Raw genomic sequence first — 25,445 nt, forward strand, 5'->3', positions numbered from 1 at the left:
AGCATACGTACAAATGCCATCCTCAGTTGTAGCAGGGGCTTTATTATGACAAATTAGGACTGAGCTAATTGCTTACAGTTGTGTGGCATGTTAGCTCTTGGTTTAACGAGGAACCTTGAGTTTGTGTGAAACTTTTGCAGTACTATCCTAGGTTTTTTTCAACTCAGGCAAATTCTTCAGAATTTTGGTGCAGAAAAGTACAAACAAACACATTCTGTAGTTCTCTCTGTAGCTGTACAGATTTTCTTTAGAGTAAAATACTTATGTAGAAAAATATGATAGTCTGTTACAATTAAAGTAAAACATTTGATTGTCGAGCCAGTATTTTACAAAATACAATAAACATGATTGTAAATTTGAGAATTTGGTTTATAAAACATTAATTCTTTTGCATATACAACTCCTTGTCTGAAAAGCCGCATTTGTGCAGGAAGACAAACCTTGCCCTCTCATGTCATTCCTGACTTCATTTTAAAATGAGAAGCATAAAGGTCATTAAAACCAAGCTATGTAGAGTTGGTTTTACTGCAGCTGAAGCCTGTTCGAGCTCCAGGTAGAGGGGAGTTTTGGGACATGAAGCAGCTCTTGATCTGATGACAGAGACTTCTGAGAAAGAGAAGTCATGTTTCAAAGCACTGAAGTTACCGGTATTGTTGGGTATTTCCACTGTCTTCAGTATGGATTTAAATCCCGGTACAGTAGCCTAGGAGCAAACATGAAAGATTTCTTACTTGGTTTGAAACATTGAGTTCAGCTGTGAAACAATCATTATCTAATGTGCTTATTTACACTTTCAGTGTATAGGAAAAGTGTTCTAAACATAAGTTTGAGAACACTGAATGAGAAAAGAGTAAAGTTTTTCACATTATTGCAGTAAGACTAAAGCCCAAAAAACCCCAAGATGAAAACAGGATATTTATAAGGGGGGACACTGCACGCTGTACAAGAGAGGGAATCCTGCCATTATGTTTAAGCATAAGCCCTTGGCTGGCAGCAGGCAGAGCCTACGCTGCACAGATGTTCTGTAATACAAACTTCTGACAGCCTCTGCAGAGAAGCCATTTCGACCCAAGGAAATAACTGTCACTGATGGCAGAGGCAGCCTGCGCTGCCTGGGGCTACATGGATGCCAGCCTCCACCTCCTCACCCTTCAAGAGCTCTGCAGTTTGTTTCAAACACCTCAGGCTGGTGTCACCATGGTCCAGATGCTCATCCCAGCTGGCTCCACCATCCAAGTCAGATGAGTGCTTATCTCTAGACTTTCTGGGGACTCAAGATCTTACTGTATCAAAAAATTACACTTCAGCTGACTCATGTTTTAAAATACTGTTTTCTTTTAAATCTGCTCAAGAGTCTTTACAGCTGCTGTATATGACTTGAGCAAGTTCAGCTCATTGGTCTGTAAGGATGCAGTCTCACTGTGCTCAGGAACTTCATGCAATTAGAAACACTAATTAATTAATAAGGCTGCACACTTACATTGATCACATACGTCCCAGGCAAAAGGAGAAGGAAGTACTCCCCTTGTTCATTTGTCGTGTAGGGGCAGATGTGAGGCCTTCCTTTGGCTTCCACGATGGCATTGGGAATAGGATTCCCATTCGTATCGGTAACTTGACCCTTGATACCTATGGAAAAGGGAGAGAAAGATCACAACCCATAACTGCAGTGAGCCTCCTTCTCCCAGAAAGTCAGACTATTTGCTGCTGGATGCACTCGAAGGATATTTCAGTGATTTCGAGCACATCTAATAATACCACTAGTCACTTCTGTCTTGCTGAAGGGAATTAAAATAGAAAATCCTTTGTTGTTGTTGTTAGTAGTTTACCCTCACATTAAGTTAGATGATAGCAGCATTGTAAGCTCTGCTTCTGAATCTCATTTGTTGCAAGCATCACAGAATCATAAAATCGTTTTGGTTGGAAAGGACCTTTAAGATCATTGAGTCCAACCAATCATATATACTTACTGTATGCGTCTTTTACTGAAGAGCTTCAATCTTCAGTACTCGTTGGGGCAGGTTTTTTTTCCTTTTTTTTTTTTTTTTTTTTTTTTTTTTTTAAATGTAAAATAATTCAGCCTCTTATCTAGTATTCCCAATGGCAGAACTCCAACAGTGTCTGCTTAGGAAGTAAGTTTCCCTGAATTCTCACACACCACCTTCAAGGCAGCACTGGCACTCAGCAAAGATAAAGCAGCAGTCAGACATTCTGGGCAACAAAATGCAAGATAAGCAACAGATTTATGCAAACCCTTCAGCTCATTGTAAAGTACCACTGCTTCGCTAAGCAGCAGCTCTTTCAACTTTGAAGTCAAGATCACACCTAGAAAGGCCTTAAAAAAAAAAATAAATCCAAGCAGCAAAGACCCATGAAACATTGCACATGTGCACAGGCACACACACATTTAGAGACCACTGAAATCAGACTCCCTGAGCAGGGTGTATGAAAGGACAGCCCCAGGGGCCTGTCCCTTGCTCCTGCCATAGCACATTGTAAGCCCCTTGCACCACTGTAGTGCCCATCGCCCCACGCTTGACATTCCTGTAAGCTCTCCTCCCTTACCCACCCCGGCCTTGGAGCACTTGCTGTTCAGAAGCGATAGCTCCCAAGTTCATGCCAGAGCTCCTCACCTGTGAGGTCTGAGGCTGCCCCAGGCTGCTGAAGAGTTCCCACTTTGCCCACCGGTGTGCCCTCAGCTTTAGCTCCCTTCCCTGTTCGCATACCCACCTAGATGTACTTGCTTTATATACTCGATCAGAGCAACTTTGTTGTCTCTCCAGAACTCTTCCAGCTGGTCTGCTGGAGGATATTTACAGCATGACAGCTCCAATGTAATTTCAAAACATTGTCCCCAGACATAGTTGTAATCTTGCATTCCACCTTAAAAGTGAAATAAGACAAACAGTGTTCAGCTGCAAAGAAGCACCAAGTTCAAGCTAGAAGAAAAATAGGAGAGTTAAAATGTTGGTACTTACATCCCACCTGTAAGAAAAGTAAATCAGATAAATTATTCCTTAATGCCACACTTGTATTTACTGCCTCCTGTGGAAAACTAAATTACTCCAGTTACATGTAGAGTGCTGTTTTCTAAAGCACAATGGCATTTTGGGAATGATGATGATGATGGCTGAGGAAGGGTGGGTCTTTGACTTAAACTCATTCAAGCACTCCCAACTAAACAGAGGCAGATAAATTCAGAGGCTGGCATAGAGTTTGCCACTGCCAAAATCATCCTAAGAGCCTTTTAAGGCTTTGAATTGAGACTGGGAAAGCAACACACAGTGCCACAGTACACAGGACCCATATTCTATTTGGCTACGCATAAACAGTAATGAAAACATTTATTTCAGTAATCCTACATTAAAAAAAAAAATGACCTATGAACAGAAGATTGTTTTTTTTTCTGAAAGGACAAGACCTTGGTGCCACACCAGTGCGTGCACGTGCGTGTAGTTTATACAGCTATGCAGGCCTTAAGAAAGGGCATAGAAGCAAGCCAGGCAGCAGAGACGGCCTCATTCACTTGTGTAACTGCTGACTGGGAGAGTGCAAGCACCCAGGTCCTGCTCAGAGAATCCGCGTGAATGCATTGTTTTACTCCCTTCATCAACCCTCTAGTCCAGGCAAAATCACAGCCCTTTCATCACGAAAGATGGCAGGAGAAAGTGAGAACATCCTACCTGAAGCAGCTGGAAAAAATATCACTGACATTCTTACCTTCCAGCTGGTACCAAGAATACCCGTTGGTAATGCCTTCTGGAAAGGTTTGTCTGTTGTCACACCCAGTCCCTTTGTGCATGCTGGCGTGGTTGAAAGAATAGGTTTTTGCCAGATGAATAAAGACGTCATCATCTGGAGACCTGCTATAGCCTTTCAAAGAGCCGGTAACTGCAGAATAAAGACAGCCATCATGTAACTCTCATTACTGGTAAAACATGCAGTGCTGGCTTACATATAGGATAAACATCTCCCAAATAGCCACATCAGGCAGTGAATTTTGATGGGGTTTATCAAAGTCTGCCCCTCCCAGCTCAAAAGCTGGAAAAGCCTTGCAGAAATCCTTACAAATTTTGCTTTGGTACAGCTAATGTTCCTAAACCAAATCAACTGTGGAGAAGAGAGTTTGTTACTGGCTTACCTGAGTTACCATTATCAAAGGTGTAACTGGCAACCAGGGCACCCCCATGCAAGTTTGCTGAAAGAACAAACGTTTCATTTTTTATCCAGTTCATTACTGCTCGAGTCTCTGGCTGAATGTCCGCAGTGTTATTTTCAAAGGCATCAGGAAAATTTCTGTTCAGATCTTCTCCGTTCTTATTGTACCTTAGAAAGAGAGAAGACACACCCATTACTGTTTTGCCTATAGACACCTCCACATCGCCAGCCTCCTGGTACTTGAGATCTTGGCATGCTAGTGGCTGCAGGAAACAGGCAAGATAACCATTGCAAATCTTCTCAAGCATTCAGAAGATGAACTTTAGTTTGCTTTCTGGCAGCACTGGAATTTTCATAGGACATAATAAAACAATTCTTCTATGGTATTTCAGGTGGCAACAGTGAATAATATTTAATATGCATATAGCATGCACACACCTACACATACATGAATTAGAAAAACTGAAGCCAGATAAGGAGAATGTTGTCCTTCTGTGTGTGTTTTTCCCACTTGTATAGAAGACCAAGGTGACTACTGGATGGCTGTGTCCCTTGTACTGCTGGACACAGAACAAAAAATTTCACTGAAACACAGGATATATTCTCTTCTCCCTGTACCTGAAGGTCCAGCCTGTACAAATGCTTTCTTCCTTTTTCACTCAGACAGGTCAGCACAAGAGTAAAGAGGGTATTTAGCATCAGCTGTCTTGATTTTTAAACTCAGTTAAACTCTATTTGACAGTGAGGGGATAAAAAAGTCCTATCTACTTGCTGAGGAATAAATTTCTTCCCTAATAAAAAGGAGGGCCTACACCGGTCACCTAGAGAACTAAACTACCTAAACTACCTTTTCACTTGCTTCCGATGTTGCCATGGCCAGTGATCCAAGAGAACTTCTAGCTCATGAGTTTGTTTTTTCTGCACATTCCAACTTTGTCCCTTTGGCATTTCTTCCCATTCTCTCACTCTCTCCTTTTCTTCCTTCTTCTAGCTTGTTAAACTTTTCCTCCCCTTTTTGGTCTCTGCAATAGTTACATTAAAGAATGCAAAAGGAGCACAAGATGCAATGCTTGGCTACATTTTCTTCTGTGTAAGTTTTTTTTCCGAGCACTACTATTAGCACAGCACCTATTACAGCTAGCTCTGCTTGCATAACTCCTCCCTCTTACCAGATCTGCATTCAACATCATCTTTAAACACATTTCTAGAAGTCCATTCAACAAGCTTAGACACTTTTTCTCATTAAGAAGGGTTACAGAGTTCTCCAATTGAAATAGATCCCCGTGGGTGGAGTTTTCCTTCTTTTTTTTGTAGCACCCTGCAGGTCTAAATAGGTAATTGTGCTTCTATTCACAATCTGGGTCTCCTGCCTAAAAGGTTAGGTCATTACACCATTCTGACTAATTTTCTCTAGCCGCACCACATTTAAACACCAGTCTGACTCAGTCTTCCAAAAACTCCATGCCGTAACAGCATGCCTTCAGAACAGCACAGCCCAAAATTAGCCCTAACACATCCTCTAGGCTATCCTCTCCACCAAGTATGATTCAGTCTCTTGGCTATCTCTGATTATTACTCCCCACCCATTTCCTTTACCTGCTCCCACCCTCCTAAGCCACCCTTACCTTCCTCGGGTGTAATAACAATCAGGCACTTTTGTAGCTTCAAATCCATCAGGATTCATTGTTGGCATGATATGAATCCGGGTATTATTGAGTAACCGGGTAATAACTGGGTCACGTCTATAGCTGGTCACCAGGAAGTCTATCAAATGGAGCAGCATTTCTCTCCCAACAGTCTGTATAAAGAAGCATAGATTTTAAGTCTGCTACAGAAGAAGACAAAAAAAGACCCACCACTTTGCACTTACAGGTTTTTCTTACTGGATTGCACAGACATACAAGAGCATTCTGGTCAACACTGTTTTGTTTTATGCTCTCCCCTAAATATACTTAAAGCAATTTAATGGATGAAAGGAGTCACTAGAGGGTTTTCACAAGGTTTATAAACCCAGATCAACCAAAGCTTTTTCTGTAATGGGAAACTGACTGTGTCTGCTGCACTGCTTGAATCCTGCATTGATAAGGGCATAGCCTTATCAAAAACTAAAGCTGCACAGGCTGCCTGTTAAAGATCACGTGGGCTTGGAAACACACCCCTGCATTATCTCTGTTGCACTGCAGAGTCAGCTCTGTGCTGATGCCCGAGGGACCCTGGGCCCTGCACATAAGTGTCAGTGCTGTGCATCACCACTTGGCAGGGGTGGTTCAGAAGAAAGGAAGGAGACAACTTCCATGTTTTCCAGGGTGCCACAGAGTAGGATTTTTTCTTGTTGATTGCCTTTTATGGGAAGTCAACTTTAGTACAGGATCAAGAGAGGCCTCATAGACACTTCTATAATAGTCTCTGTTACATTGCTTTATTTTAATGCCATGAACACAGGCATCAGAGAAACCAAACAGGTATATATAAACCCTTAGAGAAAGATGGAAGTACATTTAGGTGCAGACTTTGGATCAAGGAAAGGCAGTGGCAGAGAAAAAGCTAAATACATATTTTTGTTTGTGTAAGTTTGTATAGGTTGTGAAAGCTGGCAGGACTTTAGTCCGTTAGTCTACTCTGTCAGATTGCAGGCAAAATAATGCCAAGTTCCAGCTCCAGTAAGTTAAGAACAATCCTATTCTACCCTAGAAACCCCTAGTACAGTGTTCACTGGATCATACTTTCCAGGAGAACTTTCTATAGCAATGTGACCCACGCCTCAAGGGCACTGTAGGGTTCCTAAGCCCTGGCGTGGATGGGAACAAATCAAGCCTTGCAACTGCACGTGCTCTGGAGATAGTTTATCTCTACTTTGTCTCCAAGAACAAAGCCTGGTAAATCACTGCAGGCTCTAACCCAGCGCTACACCATCTCACTATCTTTTAGAATGAGTCTTGCACCACTAAAGTGCAAACATTGCAAAGATTTTTTTTCTTTTTCCTGAAGTGAGGAACATGGAGTGGCATTACTGGATGAACCTGGTGTTGCAGGCAAACATCTTGCTTTCAGATCAGTACAGGCTAAGGTAAAAGGTAGGTGAAATCAGGCAGGGGAAAAGGAATATTTCTCTACAGCTGTTTGCTGCAGTAATATCTTGTTGAATTTTCACATTGGTGCATTTTCGGTGGCAAATCCTGCTCTGAGTGTTAAGGTAAACAGGAACACAGACGTCATCCAGCAGGAGCTCTGCCTGCAGGAGCTGGGTTGGTACATGCTGTTTATTGCATGAGAAACAAACAAACAATGTAGTGCCAAACATGACTCCGCTCAGTTGCAGATCACACCATTGTAAGTGTCATACTTAAAGGCAGCCACGGTCTCTGTGTTGGTACTCAAGCAATTCCGCCATGCTGTTTGTACAGGGAAAAAGAAGGATCTCTTCCCACCCTGCCCCCCAGCAGATTTGTTCCTAAGTTTTCTAACCCTGCCTGTCAGCTCCTGCTGGCCTCCTGCAAGCCACCATCCAGTAATCTGCTAGGGGAAGCTGCGTTGCACAGATGCATATACTGTGCCAGTAACCAAGTGGTTCTTTTCCTAGACACTACAGCAAATGGGCTTTGACAAGAAGGGAAAAGTTACCTCATCTCCTCCATTGCCAGTAGCTTTCAAAACAGCACCCAGGTACATGAAAGCAGACTGCTCTGCAGGTTTGATAAATTTACTCCGTGAAATTTAAGGAGGGATGCAACAGAACCTGTCTTGTACAGAGAGCTCAGTTCCAGCTCTGGGTGATAGACATCTTGGGAAGCACATGGAGCAGGGGGAAAGAAAGGAGGGGAGAGAAGTCAGCCAAATCATGGCCCTGGGCATGAGAGATAAAGCTAGCAGACTCAGAAGCAGCAAGAATGGCCCTACCACAGAGATACCTAAACTACAGACAAGACTGGACTGCTCTCTGGAGGAACTGGTAAAGTGCCTCTGCTCCTACCATACTTCTCTTCAGTGCCCGACAAAGAGACATCCCAAAAAGAAATGGCAGAGAAGCAGGAACAGGAAGGGGAAAAAAGATAAAGAAAAGCAACACAAGAAGGTGGTGGAAAAGGACAATGTTTATGAAGAATGGAAGATGACTGGTTTTTCATAGATTACATTCTTTGCACTTAAACCCAGACTTACTTACATATACAGTATTTTAAAAACTGACCCTATTTTATAGGATTCCTTGTATAGCTATTGTTGTACTGAGTACTTGGTACATTAAACAATTCAGCTAATCTCTGTCACAGATAGTTGGTACTTTGATCATTCCCCAGTGGGGGAAGAGTGTATTTATTACCGCTCTGTTTTGGTGGGGTGACAGAGGGGTGGTTTTGTTTTGGTCCAGAGTACCCTGCATTTCTTGAGAAAGCACATCTGGAGGTGAGGGGGGGGGAAAGTTTTTGTTTCTGGGGAAGTATAGCTCAAGTTTTGATCTAGCCCTTGGAAGGCATCTGCTGCCCAGCCAAGCTTTACCCTGTTACTAGAGAGGTCAGCTGTACCTGTGGAGAAAAGTTATGAGACATTTACTTTTACTTTAGCGCTTCAAATAAAGGATCTAGACACAGTGGAGATAGGTTGCTGACAGTAAAAGTCAAGGACGGACACCTTAACCTGCCTCTAGTCTAATATGAAGATTTAGAGAGCAGGGGACAGCCTGTATGTGCTCTGAGGCCTTGAGAAGACATCATGAACATTTGGTTTTAATTGCAGTACCCCAAGGGCAATGCCCAAGTGTATTGTTTTGTGCGACGCCCAGGTGCATTGTTTTGGTGTAGCTCAGATGAGGGGTGACACAAAAGCAAAGGAAAACCCTTTCTCCCACCTCTAGGGATACAGTTAGACATTAGGTTTCTCTGTGCACTTTCAGCTGTCAGTTTCCTTGTGTGCCCCAAAGGGAGAGAGTCAGCAGGAAAGGCTTTCAGTGATCCTCAGGGGAAGTTCTGAACGAAGAAGCATGCATGTGTCAGGGCATGGATCAACACTGTAGAAAAGGGTGTGACTGCTGTTTCTGTAGCCATACCCCTTAAACTTGCTGACTATCGCTTCTAGCATGCCTGGGTCAGCACCCTGCTCACCTACTGAAGGGCTTACTCAAGAAGCCCTAGCAGCAGCCAGTTAAAAGATTAAGGTTAGCTCCAATTGCACCTGCACTGTAACACTTTACTGCAGCACCCCAGTTTTTAAAACATTTTTGTTACCCTGTGATAGAAACCTAATACCAGGGGACTATGGGTGGATAGACTCTGCCCATTTTTATGACTAAAATTATTTCCTTAAATGTGTCCTGGTTTTTAAGCTGAACTATGTTGAAAGAAAGATCCAAACCATCAGGTAGGACCTGTTTCAGATCAACACAGTCTTGCCAGTCTCCTTCCTCTAGCCCTGACTGCTCTACAGACCTAGGGCAGCATACCAGGCACAACCCCGCCCAAGGAAGCAGAGTTACAGCAGAGAAACCAACAGCCCATCCAGGTTTACCACGTAAATGCCACACATAAAAGATGCTCTTTCTTAACACTTGCACAGCACTAATTATTATGGACAGCTGCAACACACCCCTGTGTTGGTCGTTCTTTACTAAAATACACCAGTGTTAAAGCGACTGTTTGTGCAAATACAGTTTGGCACATAGCCATTTATTTCTATAGCAGCAATCACTATGGGAATATGAGAACTACCACATGTATGACAGGGAATTGCAGTTCCTTGGTTTATCACTGAAGGAAATGGCAACATAATGCCTGCTGTTGAACTAGTAACTGGCATAAGATGTTACCACCTGGACAAATTCCACAGGGTTCAGGCTTCTCAGCACAGGCTTCACCTGGCTGAGAAATGGATCACTTTTTCTTTTCCCACTCTGAAGACTGGGAGTAAAGATAAGCAAAAAGGTAACTGGGGTGAGGCAGCAGCTCTACCTGTGTTGAAAGATATCTCAGCAGCATCCAGCTTTTTTTAAAAGTGTGTTGTTAGCAATAGATTTGGTTGCTTTGAATTTTGAAATCTCTGGCGCTTCTAACCTTCTTTACATCACATCAGCTGATACTGAAGCCAGGTGGAAAATAGGTCACTATACAATAAATATTTCTTCTTTTTATTTTCTTTTCTAGAGCATATATTTGTTTCCCTGCCACACCACTTCCATACTATATTGCACAGTACAAAGGACATAGGAATATGTGCTGAAAATTCCTTACAGCAGATTGTGTAGTATGTGGACATAACTCTTTTTGCTCAACCTGGTGATAAAAAAGCACCTTTTTCTATAGTGGCATTTGGAAAGTGCAAATGCAGCTTCCATTCATTTTTTGGAAATGAGAGTGAGAAATTCTACACAAGACTCATTAGTTTGTTGTTTGCTTTTTTTTTTAAGTTGCAATTATACTGATCACAAATAAACCTACCCCAGTCCTCAGTCACCCAAGCCCTAATAAGTCACCGGAAACCATTCTGTGGATATGACTATGTCTATGATGACATGGAAAATAGGGTCTAGTTGCTTTAACTTAAATCACAAGGTAAGCTAAACACATCCTTCCATGTAGGCTAGCTCAGGCCTATCAGTACAGGCTCAGCTTCACATAATGAAAGAGGCAAAATACTATTACACTAAGAAAGTAAAGTGATCAGAACTGGATGATTTAGGAGAAAAGGATCAGTATCATCATTTACCATTCTGGGAAAGAGTTTATCTTGTGACGTCCCAGTTACATTATACCTGCAGAAAGTTAAGGAAGCCATATACTCAATACATTAAACGGAACAAGCAGATACATACAGGTAGTTTACACTTTGTTCAGACATGCTTTTCCTTAAAGCGTTTCCCTGCCAAGATACGCATGGTTTAGGAACAGCCTTCTAATTAGATCCTACAGTTCAGTTGTGTAGATCAGACTTAAGTCACTGGTACAGCTGGTCGAAAGGTGATAGTTCTGCTCCGTTTATGACTTAGGAGTGTTTGGTGGTTTGGTTGTGGTCGATGTTAAGTGGAATGAGTTCTCCCCAGAGAGGAATGTATGAGTGTACACACTGAGGAAGAAAAGATCTTTTAAGTAAGAGTACAAGCCTGGGATAAGAAAGGCTGCTGCCTAATTCAGAATGAGAGCTGCCCCAGAACATCAGGCAACCTCTCACTCATCTTCCTCAGTGCAGACTTTATTAACATTTCATAGGCTTATATATTTTGTGCAGCCTATTAGTGCCATTTTGATTAAAGTCTCACATAGCTGCAAGTGACTGAACTACCCCTAATTATCAGTTTTAATCTGGCTTGGGTTAAACAAAAAGTACTGCTAAAAATGGTGCCCAAGTTCATACAGGCACACAAATAATGTAAAAAGTCTTTTGTTGCATCTCTGGGAATCTGGGGCAAAAGTTCACTCTATTTGGCAACAGTGATCACAAAATAATTTAAACCTTGGCTGGTCATGTCTTACAGTATTAAGAAAAATTAACCTAGTTAAAAAAAGAAATCTTTCCAGTTCTGAAAAAAAAATACTCTCTTCCTAGTATTGTGTACTCACATTATTTTATTAGAACTTCCCTGTTCGGCAGCTCTCCAAATAACCTATGTTTTCTTCCAGCAGCATGTGTGAACAGCCTGCACACATGCAATTCAGGCTCCTCCCCAACTTTTAGGTTTTAGGAGCAGCTGGCCAGCTGAGTCAAAAAGAAAAATAGCATTTGTGTGATCATGACAGGTTAGAAGGGCAGCATCACCAAACAACACTTAAGAACAGAACTTTTCTCACTTTGTACCATTTATGGAAAGCATCACTGAAGCACAAAAGACCTAACTAGATCAATGAAGCCATAATCCTGCAATTTTAAGTTATGAAAGACTGTGGAACACAAGTTGAAGCTTGTCATACAGTTAGTGCAAAACTTATCTGCTTAATATATTATAGGGATAGTTGTATCTTTCCCCAGTGACTAGTCCAGCAGAATCTTAGATTATGGGAAAAAATATTCAAGTTCTCTAATGCTTCTTTATATGAGGAATTCATTTCCTGCCATCTGAAATACATTTATGGTCAGATAGGAGAAAACAAACACGAAGTGTGTGTTATACACATACACAAACAAACCATAAGGCAAAGATCATCATGAGGGCCTGAAAAGGAGGAATAGCTCTATTTACAGAATCTTCCCTAGGTGCAAGCTTGGTCTAATGAACAAGCTAGAATGTAGTATGGCACATAGTGCTATCTGGTACCTAGGCAGCTCAAGGATCAACCCTGCTCAAACTCAGACACAGAGCTAGATACTTAAAAATAAAAAAAGTCTTGCCTCCTTTCCTCACAAAGTCAATATAAAAATTTAGATCCTAGGCAGTGATCCAGGTTGCCTGCTCTCCAGCAATGCCTGCCCCTGTGGATATGCAAACAGTGTGTGTCTCCATGGTCAAAGCTCCTTGTGCATATCCAGCTGGGCAGTGATAGTGGCAGGAGTGCTTCACTGTGGAGGTTTCAGTAGGAGGAGTGGCCTTCTGCAGTCCAGCAATATTGGATTTGACAGCCAGGCCATTCTGGATGAGATCATATCCCGCCCTCCATCTCTTTCCCACCAAAGCTGGGTCATCTGTAGCCATAGGTTTGCAATTCCCTTCAGCAGTCTGCAGGGATTGTCACATGAAGTCTCAGTTCCTAGACACCCTGGCCTACCCTGATGACACACACCAGGTTTTAGGAGTTGCAAACCCTATCTTGGGCATCCAGTAACACATGTACCCATTTGAAACCATGAATCAGCTTCCTCCCGCACAGAGTTAAACTCCAAAGCAGTCAGACTCCCAGAAGCACTTTGAGCATAGCCACTGTCAAACAAGGTGAAACTAGTCTAAAACTTGGGGAAAATTCTTGGCACGTAATGTCACAGGTGCCTGTAGGTGTGCAAGTGCTCACACACACTATTGGTAATAGCAATAGCTTGTGATATGTTATGCTTTACATAGGATATGCTTCCTACTACGTCTATTTTACTTAGTTTTGGGAATTCACAGTCTAGCATATCTATAAATATATATAAATTTTTCCATTTCTGTTGAATTATTTATCCTTCACATTAAAGACTGCACAGAAATATATTGTGTAGTTTAAACTTATACTGAACATGACTAATATAAGCAGGTAAATCTAAAGAATAAGGGAAATAAATAGAAAGCAAGAAAAGATTATAGATTGAAGCTTTGAGTCTTTCTGTTCCAGATTCGCATACTACACCAGGAAGGCTCATAATAACCATTTTCTCCTTTATTGTTAATACAGGGGCATTCTTTCCAGAGCAAGTTAACCCTGAAATTGCTTTTTGTTTTGTACTCACTGTGTTATCTCAGGTGAATCTAGGTATTCCTAGCTCAAGTTTCCCAAGAGAAATTTTCTTTCTAAATAAGTCATTTGGCACTTCACAGCAATTATTATGCAATCTTAGGATGTATTTGAAGAGTTCTATCAGTCATACTTCATGCCTAGGCAATAATAATATACCAAACTATTGCATCTGACTCATTGCCAGAAAAGTTAAAGCCTCTGGGTTTATTCATATGGAGAAGACAAAGCACTCTACTTAAGAGAGGTCTTAGGTATAGGATACTTCATCGTGATGTAAGGTCTCCTAAAGCCCTTCCACCAAAACAAGGGAACTTTATTCTTGAAATTCCTCAAGAAATACACACATATTAGGTCCTCTTTGAGGTATGACATACCTCAATAATAAGTAGCACACACCTGAGACAAATTCACTCTGAATTTCTGGTAAGCGTATACAGTATAAATGACATTGCAAAAGTTGAAACATACCTCATCCCCATGCATATTAGCAACATACTTGAACTCTGGAATGCCAATCTTATGATGGGTTGGAAACCTTCCCAGAACAAGAACCCACAGGTCTCTACCTTTAAGAGGGGAAGGGGAAAAGACATTTTTTTTAAACAAGTGTAAAATCATAACAACTTTAGAGAAAAAAAAAGAAAAGTTGGTCATTAAGACTACCATACAAATTCTCATATTTCATTGCTGCCCAGTCAGTCCTATATATATCGTATCAAAGTAGACTGTGGGTTTTATATCCCATGAGTACTTGCTAGATTAGTTATAAGAATAAATATATTCTGCCTTCTGACCAAAAGTGTGTAGTGAATCCTGCAATTTCAAAAGCATTTAACCAGTGCTAGAAAATAGTTTGGTTTTTTTTTTTTTGTAATAAACATTCTTCAAGTTTAGCAAGCAAGATCTTGTCAAGCAAAGTCACCAAGCAACTAAACAGTATTTAAAGACACTCTTCCCCCCAAAATACTAAATCATAAGGGTTTTCTGAAGTACATAAAGAAGTTTTCATTATCACAAAGAAAGAACATCTTTTTAGTGTTAAAGACAACACAGAAAAGCTAAAAACATTCATGAGTTACTGCTTAGAAAACAGGAGATACAGCTCTGCCCAGTATCAGAGACATATTCCAAAAAAAAAAAAAAAAAAAAAAAAAATCAGCAGGGAAAGAATTAATAGCTACAGAAAGAATATTAGTTAGGACCACTAAAGCTGCATAGGAAGCTGAACTTTAAATAACAAAATAAACAAACAAACATACATTTTGGAAGTCCTCATTTAAGGGGGGGGGGGGCATTTTTAATTATTATTTTTAGTGACATTGTGGCATTTCAGATCTCATTTGCAAAACTATGCTTCCCACTAGTTTGCTCAATGAGGTGGAAAGCTCTACTTTCAGTAGATGGCAGCAACGAAACTGGACCAGTTCCTTGATAATAGCAGTCAGCCTATAGGTTGCTAATGCCCAGACCTTGCATGCATGCTGCCTGTCCCCAGCTCTCACACAGGGCTTGTTGGGACCTGTGAGCTGTCTCAGAGGAGTCCAGCCATCATTGTTACTTACAGGAAAGAAGAATGTATAGTACTGCATATAGCAGCACCTAAAAAGCATTATTTCCTAAATCTTTGTGGATCATCAAATCTGCAGTAAAACTCTGGACCACAACAGTTTCCAAGAGGTGGAAGCCATGACCCTCATGGTATAGCTGCAGTGAGCCAGTCACATAGCTAGAAACAAAAACAAAAATGCTGTGGCAACTTCAGTACCTTCAGGAATGGGAGAAAAAGGTTGAAGAGGACAGAAGGAACACTACAAGATGCACTGAAACAACTGCAAGACAGGTAAAACTGAAGACAGTGGTTGGAAGTAAATTCTCACTTAACAAGTTGAATCAGTCTCAGGCTTAGGATCAAGAAGCAACCAGACAGCACTGAGAGCAGACAGATTCAAGACGGAGCAGTCTCAGGATTCCCTAGTTTTACATAGTCACTCTAGAAGACATCGGTGTTCGCCCTTCTATCCATATGCTACACACAAAGCTGTGAGATGCTGCTACTGACTCTTTCATTCAATGACATCTGAGCAAGCAATCCATACTTTTAAGTTAGTTCACGGTAAGTGCTTTGGTGAGGAAGCTAGTTGTTTGGCTTTGTTGTATGCAGCGCCACTGTTTCATTAAAAACAGAAACTAGTTTGACTTCTGTAAGTCTAGACAAGTTACAGAGTGGAGAGACCAGAGATGCTAGATTTTAAGCATATCCTTCTTCAAAAAGAAAAGGAAAAGAACCACCAGTCCCCACCACCCTAGCCCTTCTCCCCTCTAAAGCCTCCAGAGGTCCCTTCCAACCTCAACCACCCTGAAATTCTGTGAAAATAGATGACAAGTCTTGCTGCAGTAGTGTATATTTGGAACCGAAAAAAATCCTAGTCATAAAAAAACATGCTACTTTTATTCATAATCAAGCGTGGACAACAATCTCAACTTAATTTCCATCTCTCCAATGTGTTATCCTCTCTATGGTTGTATCCAGGGGCAACCTGCAATGAAGTACCAAGGAAGTCTTTCCAGAGTGCTCCTATGATTCTTCTGCCCAAAGCCATTCTGCCTAGCTCTCCTTCCCTCTACTGGAAGGAAATTTCAGACATCCCTCCTTGGTGCCCAACTTGTCACTTGCCAGATGGACTGCTGCACCAAGAGGAAGAGACCTGCTTACAATTATGATTGCAGCCTTTCCACCACAGCCCAAACTTAAGATGACTACTGTGAACCTACAATGTGCAGCTTCCCTAGCTAGGGATTCATCAGACCAAGTTGCAGCACCAAAGAGCATATCCAACATCTAAAAGACAGTGGTGAAGTTATAAGATTAAGGTAGCAAAGGACCTATACTGGTGACTTGATGGTGTCCCAGCTCTCTCCTAGATGGAGGTAGATATAGCTAAACTGTAAAACACATTGTTTCCTACAGAGGAGATGTATGCCTTCTATAAGGTTATAAATTCATTCACCCTTGGACTAACCGTTATCAGCGTGAGTACAAAGCAAACAGACAGGGCTTCAAAATATCTTAGAGCCAAGAGGTTCAGTGAATTACATGTAAAAAGCACTCTTGGAGCAGGTGAAATTAAGTGTCAGTTAAAAACATTAGTTTCCTCAAATCCTTGATGATTTCCTATACAGGCACAAAGCAGTGACCTAGAAGGTGAAATAGCTGAGAGCAGGATCAGGACATTAAACAATCAATATATATACTACATTTATATTATCCTTCTGTACATTATTATTATCTAATATGTAAAATATCCAACCAATCACAGCAGCCAAACAATACTGTAGTCCCTAGAACACAAAGCATCTTATCTCACAGATAACCAGACATCAAGATTAGCCCCTGGTTTTATCTGAATGGAGGCAGATCACACGGGCTATTTCAAATCCAACACTAGCAATGACAACATCCACATCCATTGCACAGAGACTTTTTGGAGCATCTCGTGAGCCGATGTAGAGCAGTGCCAGATTCTTTCACCACTTCCCCATAGCAGCACTAGCACTAATTCAGTACTATAAAGTACTATATATACTAAAACAACAAGAGTCCAAGTACAGCTAAAATGCTATAGTTATTCCTGTCATTTAAGACTTTCTACAAATAATATTGTATTCTGATTTCAAATTTTAAAAAGAGTTTTCCAGTGCCTTGCCATCAGCAGTGCTCATTCCTGCTGCTATCACTGTGAAATTGCACTCATGGGAAACACAAGGAAGAGCTAAGTATAGACTAGCATTAAGTACCGATTTAAATTGGTCTTTCCAGCATTAGTGTTTAGACTGTTTATAGTTTGTGCGAGGGCCATCTCAATGATAAACACTCCCATGAACTGAGACACCAATTATTTCCTGGCATTTCCAGCTTGTGAGAAGTATTAAACCTACCATTAACAATTAAAATAAATTCCTGGGTCTGCTCAGCCTGCAGTACTGGGTAGCGTACCTATGAGGGATGATGCAAGATTTCTTTCCATACAGCAGTAAGTTACTGCATATAAAAAGATTCAGCATATAGATAAAGTTTCCTTTAATCAGTAAAGCCTAGATAACCCTATTTTTGCACCTGAAGTGAACAGCTAAGTTACCTCCCATGATTTGAATCAACTGAATGTATATCAAAAAGCCATTTCTCACTGCCAAAACAGAACTGAATTCAACTAATTAGTGAACTATATTTCAAGTAATCAAAACAAATGTGTGTTTCTAACCATGTGTCTCAGGACAAGTAACAAGACTTGTATTGGAACAGAGCCAGACCACACAGCTCCTAGTAGAATAAGCAGTCTTTTTTTAAATTTTCTAGCATTGCCACAGTTCACAGCATAGTATCAGTATTCTAAACTGATCTATGAAAACTGGGAATTAAGATGGAGAATTGAATTTGATCTCCAGATCTAGTGGGAAAGAAACCCCATCACTTGTTGCATCTGGATTGCACTCCCTGGTTTGTTTTGTTCTGAAATTTATTTCTGCTTTTCTTCACTTTGTTCTTTACAGCTTCATTTCTGAAAAAGAACTGTTGTAACTTCAAAGAAGTTGTGGCTAGGAAATGAAGTGAAGTGACTGGGCAATGCACCAGACCCACTGTCAGTACCACTCAGGCTAGGCTACTGATTCAAAAGTTTGCATGGAGGTCCACTTCAACCCAGAAAAAGCAATATGCTGACTACAGTCCTCCTGGGCTGGCCATGTGTTGCACACTAACTTCATGGGGAGGAACTGCAGTTATGTTGATCCAGTGTTGAGGCAGTCCCTACCTAGAAAGGCACAGGACAAAGAGAAGAGGAAGAAAGATTGTCTCTCATTAAGTTGTTCTTGGACCTTGCATTCTAATCACAGAAACAATCACAGAATCATAGAACAGCTCAGGTTGGAAGGGACCTCAAAAGATCATCTGGTCCAGCCTTCCATGGGAAAGCGAGCCTAGATGAGATTATCGAGCACCGTGTCCAATTGGATCTTGAAAATCTCCAGTGACAGGGACTCTACCACATCTCTGGAGAAGTTGTTCCAGTGAATGATTGTTCTCACTGTAAAAAGTTTTTCTTACATTGAGATGAAACCTTCCCCGGTGCAACTTGTATCCATTGCCTCTTGTCTTTTTCCACCTGACTCCTTGTGAAGAGAGCACCTCTGTTCTCTTTGTAGCCACCCTTTAAGTACTAGAATCCTATGATGAAGTTCCCCCCTGAGCATTCTCTTCTCCAGGGAGAAGAGCCTGAAATCCTTCAGTCTTTCCTCACAGGGCAGGTTCTCCAGCCCTGTTTCTGCCCCCAACCCTCCAACCTCTCTCCCCCCTGCACCCCCCCCGCCACACACACACACACTTGGACCCTCTCCAGTCTGTCTGCATCATTCTTGAATTGTGGGTACCAGAACTGGACACAGTACTTCAGATGCAGCCTGAGTGCACTGAGTGGGATGATCACATCTTTATTTCAGCTAGTAACGTCCCTGTGTATGCAGCCCAGGATCCAATTTGCCTTCGTTGCTGCAGCATCACACGGCTGACTCATGTTTAGCTTTGTATTTCCACCAGGACCCCCAGGTCCCTTTCCGCAAGGCTGCTTCTCAACCACTCAGATCCTAGCCTGCACTGGGCTGTTTGGTTATTCCATCCCAGGTGCAGGACTTTGCATTTGTCTTTGTTAAACTTCATACTGTTCTTGCTAGCCCACTCTTCCAGCCTGTTCAGGTCTCTCTAAGATGGCTCACCCTTCTGACTTGTCCACCTCACCACCCGGGTTTGGTGTCATCAGCAAACATGGTGACAGTGCTTTCAATCCCATCACCTAGATCATTTATGAATATGTTGAACCATGTAGGGTCCAGTATCGATCCCTGGGGGACCACACTTGTGATAGGCTGCCAGCCTGAGTAAAAGACACTGATCACCACCCTCTGAGTGTGGCCTGATAGCCAGTTTCCTACTTATCTCACAGGCCACCTATCCAATCTGTATCTTGCCAGTTTGTCCAGGAGAAGGCTGTGGAAGACAGTGTCGAAAATAGTTTACTCTAGCTCCAGATCTCACTGAATACCTATTTGAACAGTACAGCACTGAACATAGCTCATACAAAACTTGCTCTGACACTGGCTAGAAAAATTCAGTTTTTAGATGTCTAAATCCAAGCCTCAGATACGAATCTACCTGGATCCATCTATGTTACCTATGAAACTCATAAAGTTAGATGATAAAAAAAAAAAAAAACAAAATGACATTACACCAAATCAAAGTAATGACCTCAAAAAAAAACCAACTTTTGAGCTTTGATACCAGCCGCAACAATTTACTTTGTATTTCATTTCCTCTTCCTTAAAACTTACTAATTTCTACTCTTACTTATCCCATGTTTGGCAACACAGTCTACAGGCCAAGTAGCATATTATCAGGGTGGTTTGCTTATTACTCAGAAAGATGTGGCCCTAAACTCTAGGGAAGGCCACCTTACTAGTAAGAAAAGACGACAGAGAAGTTAAGTTAAACAGAAAGCACAAACAACTTAAAAGCTTTATCAGTATTCTTCAGATTGTTATTGACTACTGATATTTCAGCAGTCTTGAGAACTCGCCCTATCAGGGCTTCATTCTGTTGTGCTCCACACAAACTTTTAAAATATGTTCCTGACCCCCAAAGCATACAATCAAAGCAATGCAAAATAAGAAGGGGGACCAGACATACAAGGTTTTGTTCAATAAGAACATAAGAGGGTGGTGGCTATGCCTTAGGTGTAGCTTGTATCAATCCTGCTCAATTCCAATATAAACAGAAGAGCTTCAGCCTAGATTCTATGATGAGAACACCAAGTAACAGTAGTGAAATAAACATACCAGCTGATTTTTAGAACAGCTTCCACTGCAAGAGCAACCACTACATAATTATGGTTTGACAGAAGAAAGAGAAACGATGCAAATAACTAGCATCTGCATTACTTGTACAAAATACGGGGAGACAGGATGGCATGAGAGTCACTCCTTGATAAATTCTTCTGTAGATATACCACAATTCCCACATAATCTCTCATACGCTCTTTAATCCACTTTAACTATGCATACTAGTATTGGAAACATTTCCCTAATTGCATTTGGCAACATACTCTGCAATGTCTCTGGATTCTCCATCCTTACTGGCTACCTGTAATAGTAGTGTAAATCTAGGTTAATTGTTACCATGCAAGATGCTAAGGCATCTTTACAGTTTTCTTTTCATTGCAGAACTATCAGGGTATCTTCCCAGCTGCATATGACACCTATTTTCTGAGACTATGTCAAACTATGCTTATTACTACATAAAGTTCCTTATCTTGCAGGAAGAGAGAGATCAAGAGATCAATCCTGGCTTTACCACTTCTAACTTTTAAATCACATTCACGGTAAATCTGTTTCCGTGCTAACATAAAACATTCTTGGCTTTTAAGTCTTCTGATCTGTACTTGTATTCCCTGCAAAGCTCAGTACTGTTGGTGTGTAACACATAAGTACAATTGCTGCCTATGTGCACACACATAGGCAAGAAGATGGAAATACAAAGACATTAAATGCCTGTGTAACTTAGTGTACTTCCAAGCTTCACTACAAAGACAAAGGGTTAGTTTCTCCGTGATTACAGTGGGCAACGCTGTCTTCCAGCAAAACACTACCACAGCTAATGAAGGACTTCAGGAGCAATTCCCTTTTGCTAAGCAAGCACCAGCAGCATCCTTGCCCTGTGGTACTCTGATTTGCCATCACCAATTCAAGCTGGAAAATCTAAAGCTACTATGAAACTTGTCTTCTGCAAGGGGACTGCCCAACAGCACACATGGCTTGATTCAGATTCTAACAGAATTTCAGTTACCAACACATTATTTATATAACCAGAAATGTTTAATCTGAATGACTGATGTAGTAGCATTGCAGAAGTAACCTTACAAACATGAACAAATGTGAATTTAATCTAGCCAGACTGTTGAGTAAAGCACCCTCCAGGTTACGGTAAGTAGTATAAACCTGGCATTTGGGGATATAAGTTTTGTAAGTTATCAGCCAAAGAAGGCAGTTGTCTCTTTTCAAAAAACAGACACTCTAAATGTCTAGTTTATTCTCAGAATAACCTACATACCTGAAGCTGGGATAAGATAGACATCTGTATGAACAACTGCAGTACGTCAGATTCTTTTGTGAGAGTTTATCCTCGCTTTCAACATGCCATGTTCTCATGGTCCACTGAGGCAGAAAGGATTATCTAAAGACTTGGCCTGGATTAGCATTAATAATGAACAAAGTCGGTATCCCAAGAAGAGCTAGGACACTTTAAATATAAGAAAGTCTTCAAGATATTTTGAAGGATTAACAGATACAGATCAATGCCTATGTTAACCAGGCATGTCTGGCAATATTCAGCATGGTGCATAGGTAAGCAGAACAAATCCAAAATAGCCCAAGGCAACATTAGACTGCAGGTCTACCATGGCCACCCTTCTTCCCCCCACCCTAAACTGATGGCATTTCTTATTTGAGGAGAGGGCATAGGTTTTACTACTTGTTTTGTTTCCCCAAGTACCCTGCTTAATGGAGAGTCTGTAAAAGAGACCACACTTAGCAAGAACTACTCTAACCACACTGGTCTTAAGTCATTGGAAGGAGTGAAAAATCACTGATAAGGAAGCAAATCCTTGTTTGAGGATATCAACAATAGAGACCAATTGGTACAGTACCTGTGCAGCATTTTTTAATTTTATTTCAAAGTGTTAGGATATCTTGTGCTCTGTATTTCCACTTGTCAACTTTCTGAGTGCTCATACAAGACAGTTCCACCTCAGTCAGTTCGTGGTATTTCTTGAGATATGAAGGACCAGAATGTTTCAGCAACAGATGCACTATCACTGACATAGTTACTATGCTGGGGCAGCTGCTTAACTTCATACTTCTGGTCTCTTCCCATGTATCCCTTCTTACAGGCATAAGGCCACCTCTTTCTCTCTAAAGGCAAAAAAATAAATAAAAGTAATAATTTACCACTATTTAATAAGCACCTATCTATTTCCAAAGACTACACCAGCCAACCCCTTGTAGATGCCCCATCCCTGGAAATATTCTATGGTTCAATCCAATTTAGAGTCAGTACCTGATAAGCAGAACTGTAGGAATGACCAATGACTAAAAGAAAAAAAAAACAAAACCCAAAAAACCCACAAACAAATAAACAGCATCTAGTTTTATTAACGAAAGCATTTGGGAAAGGGAGTCAAAACAGTTCATGGTTCATGTCCTTGCTTATCTTCACAAAGGTTTTCAAATCTTTGGCTCATTGGGACATCCATAGCTGCTTTAGAGACTTTCACAGGACTTGTATCCGAGGAACGGCTGGGGAAGCTGGGGTTGTTTAGCCTGAAGAAGAGGAGGCTCAGAGGTGACCTTATTGCAGTCTACAACTACCTGAAGGGAGGTTGTAGTGAAGTGGGAGTTGGCCTCTTCTCCCGGGCAACTAGCGATAGAACAAGAGGACACAGCCTCAAGCTTCGCCAGGGGAGGTTCAGGTTGGACATTAGGAAGAATTTCTTTACAGAAGGGGTTATTAGACATTGGAATGGGCTGCCCAGGGAGGTGGTGGAGTCACCATCTCTGGACGTGTTTAAGAAAAGACTGGACATGGCACTTAGTGCCATGGTCTAGTTGACAGGGTGGTGGTCAGGGCAACGGTTGGACTCGATGATCCCTGAGGTCTCTTCCAACCTGATTGATTCTGTGATTCTGTATCTTATGAGAATGACAACCTTTTCTTTCCTATGTATACGTAACTCATCATACAGTACCATTTCCAGTTCTCATAATCAAGCTGAGCACACACTTTATACACAAAACCATGAAAAATTGCCAATCCAGAGCAGTCTTTACAACAGCACCTTATAGTTTATTTGAACACAAATCAAGAAATAAAAATAAACTTAAAAAAATCCGAAACAAAAAACACAGAGGGGAATAACATTTTAAAATTAATACACACTATCCTTATTCAATATTGGCCACTGAGAGGAAGAGAACACCACAGACACATAGAATTAGCCTGAACAGGCTTTCCCCACTATTCACACCAACTGGTTTCATATTCGCTCCCAGAAACCAAACAGACTATTTTTCCCTTTTACCAACTTTTGCTTTTTCACTAACCTCGCTTTCAGTATACCACATGGTTTTTAAACCTAGTTCTAAAAAATCTGTGCTTTATTTTCTGAGAAAGGTATGAAACTGATATGCATCTAGTAATTTTCAGAAAAGCTATCGTATACATAAAAGAAAGAAATATTACCCATTCACAGTAGTGCCATTGGATCATCATGAGCAGAGTGATTGCTTATAATGCAAGCCAGGCACAAGGAGGGAGATGATTTGGTTTAAAGTGCAATTTATCCAGATTCAACAGTTTTATTTGGCCTACTCTTTTACCACAAGAGGCAGAGGAGGCCAAAACTATTCCTGCCACTTGAAGGCAAGAGAAGGAGTAGAAAACCAAGAGGACACTACAAGTTGTTGCTCCTACATGGCTGAGAAGTTACTGGTGCACTTTGAGGGTTTCAGTGCCTTGAAGTGCCTAATCAAGAGACGTGCTATGTGTATCTTATAAACAGCCGTGGCAGATCCCAGAGATTATGTTTGCTCCAAGAATAGGAAGCTCCAAACAATACACATCTCAACACTGGCAAGCAGAGTCCTACAACATCAGACAGTGAACAGCCTTTTTTTTTTTTTTTTTTTTAACTGGCTAAATGGGAAAAAATACAAGATGAATTAACTTTTTTAAAAAAGAATCCAATCCTTATCATTATTTGTTTCTGGTTTAATTAATAACCTACATTAGTTTGACCAGTTGCTTCCCGATTCTCTCTCAAAATGGGTTACGATGTCTCCTTGGAAACATTACTGACTGCCCTTTAAGAAAGGAAACATTTTAGGAAAGGCAACAAATACTACAAGGAACTAAAATTCAGGCAGTGTTACTACCTACAAACAGAGTAACTAGTCCTTTGTCTCTTTGCAAAACATGTTCTGGTGGCCTTTGTTTCCTCTTGGATTTTGAGATCAGCCTAATGCAACTGTGTATCAAAGCAACCTTTGTACTTTAACCTACTTTAGGTCCACCACGATTAGAAAATACAGTTTGTCAGACACAGGCAGGTTGCACATTGCTAGGAGTGCATACAGGGGAAGTGTAATTCTGTGCCTGCCCTATTCCTTGACTTTTCTCTAGCTATTCTTGGAAAAAAGAATATTGGACCAGACTGGACTTTTGAACTGACACGGTAGGACTATATTTCTTACTGAGAGCACAGTTTGCTTTTATTTTAGCTTTAGGATAAATGTTACTTTTGCAGATCTACTCAAGCTCTGCTTAAATGCTCCAGGTAACTGCAAGACCCACGGATGTAGAACACATTGGCTAGGAACAAGCAGGAAATGTAACTCAACTGTCCTGAATCCACTCTGAGCTCAGCATGTTACACAGCAGCTACAGTCATTTAATTAAATAACTCCAACTGCCATGGACTGACCTTTCCCATAACAAGTAAGCCCTAGATATCAAACCGCAGAATCATCTGCTTAGAAGCATCCTCTAACCTCTTCCTCACATCTGAACCACTGCGTAGATTATAAAAGTTACTGTGCCAGAAGTGGAGCAGTTTACAGGGAGGGTAGTCTCTCAGCTGGGAGGGGAAGAGAGCCACAGCCAGCCCTATGCATTACTGGTTTCCATCTCCAGTAGCCACCTAATTCATAAAAAGTTCAGAAAGCAGAACTAGCAACTATGTGCACATCCAGCCTTCATGCAAAGAAAAAACTCAGCCTTAAAAAAAAAATAAAAATCTAGATCTCTTTTCTATGCAAAATTATGCATAGAACTGCCTAAGG

At 41.1% G+C, this 25,445-nt stretch overlaps 1 protein-coding gene across 1 annotated transcript in view; it reads right to left on the minus strand.

Moving 5' to 3' along the window:
• Nucleotides 1-22: 22 nt before the first annotated feature.
• Nucleotides 23-25,445, minus strand: part of CPM (carboxypeptidase M) — a 35,371-nt gene continuing 9,948 nt past the window's right edge. Inside the window, exons 3-9 of the mRNA XM_068400680.1 lie at nucleotides 13,977-14,074; nucleotides 5,784-5,956; nucleotides 4,142-4,326; nucleotides 3,721-3,891; nucleotides 2,731-2,883; nucleotides 1,481-1,629; nucleotides 23-703 (exon numbers count right to left, since the gene is read on the minus strand). Coding sequence (XP_068256781.1) covers nucleotides 467-703; nucleotides 1,481-1,629; nucleotides 2,731-2,883; nucleotides 3,721-3,891; nucleotides 4,142-4,326; nucleotides 5,784-5,956; nucleotides 13,977-14,074 — 1,166 coding nt within the window. The 3' untranslated portion in view covers nucleotides 23-466. The remainder of the gene's footprint in view (nucleotides 704-1,480; nucleotides 1,630-2,730; nucleotides 2,884-3,720; nucleotides 3,892-4,141; nucleotides 4,327-5,783; nucleotides 5,957-13,976; nucleotides 14,075-25,445) is intronic.

This window comes from Nyctibius grandis, chromosome 5, assembly GCF_013368605.1.
Source record: "Nyctibius grandis isolate bNycGra1 chromosome 5, bNycGra1.pri, whole genome shotgun sequence".
Classification (NCBI taxonomy): domain Eukaryota; kingdom Metazoa; phylum Chordata; class Aves; order Nyctibiiformes; family Nyctibiidae; genus Nyctibius; species Nyctibius grandis.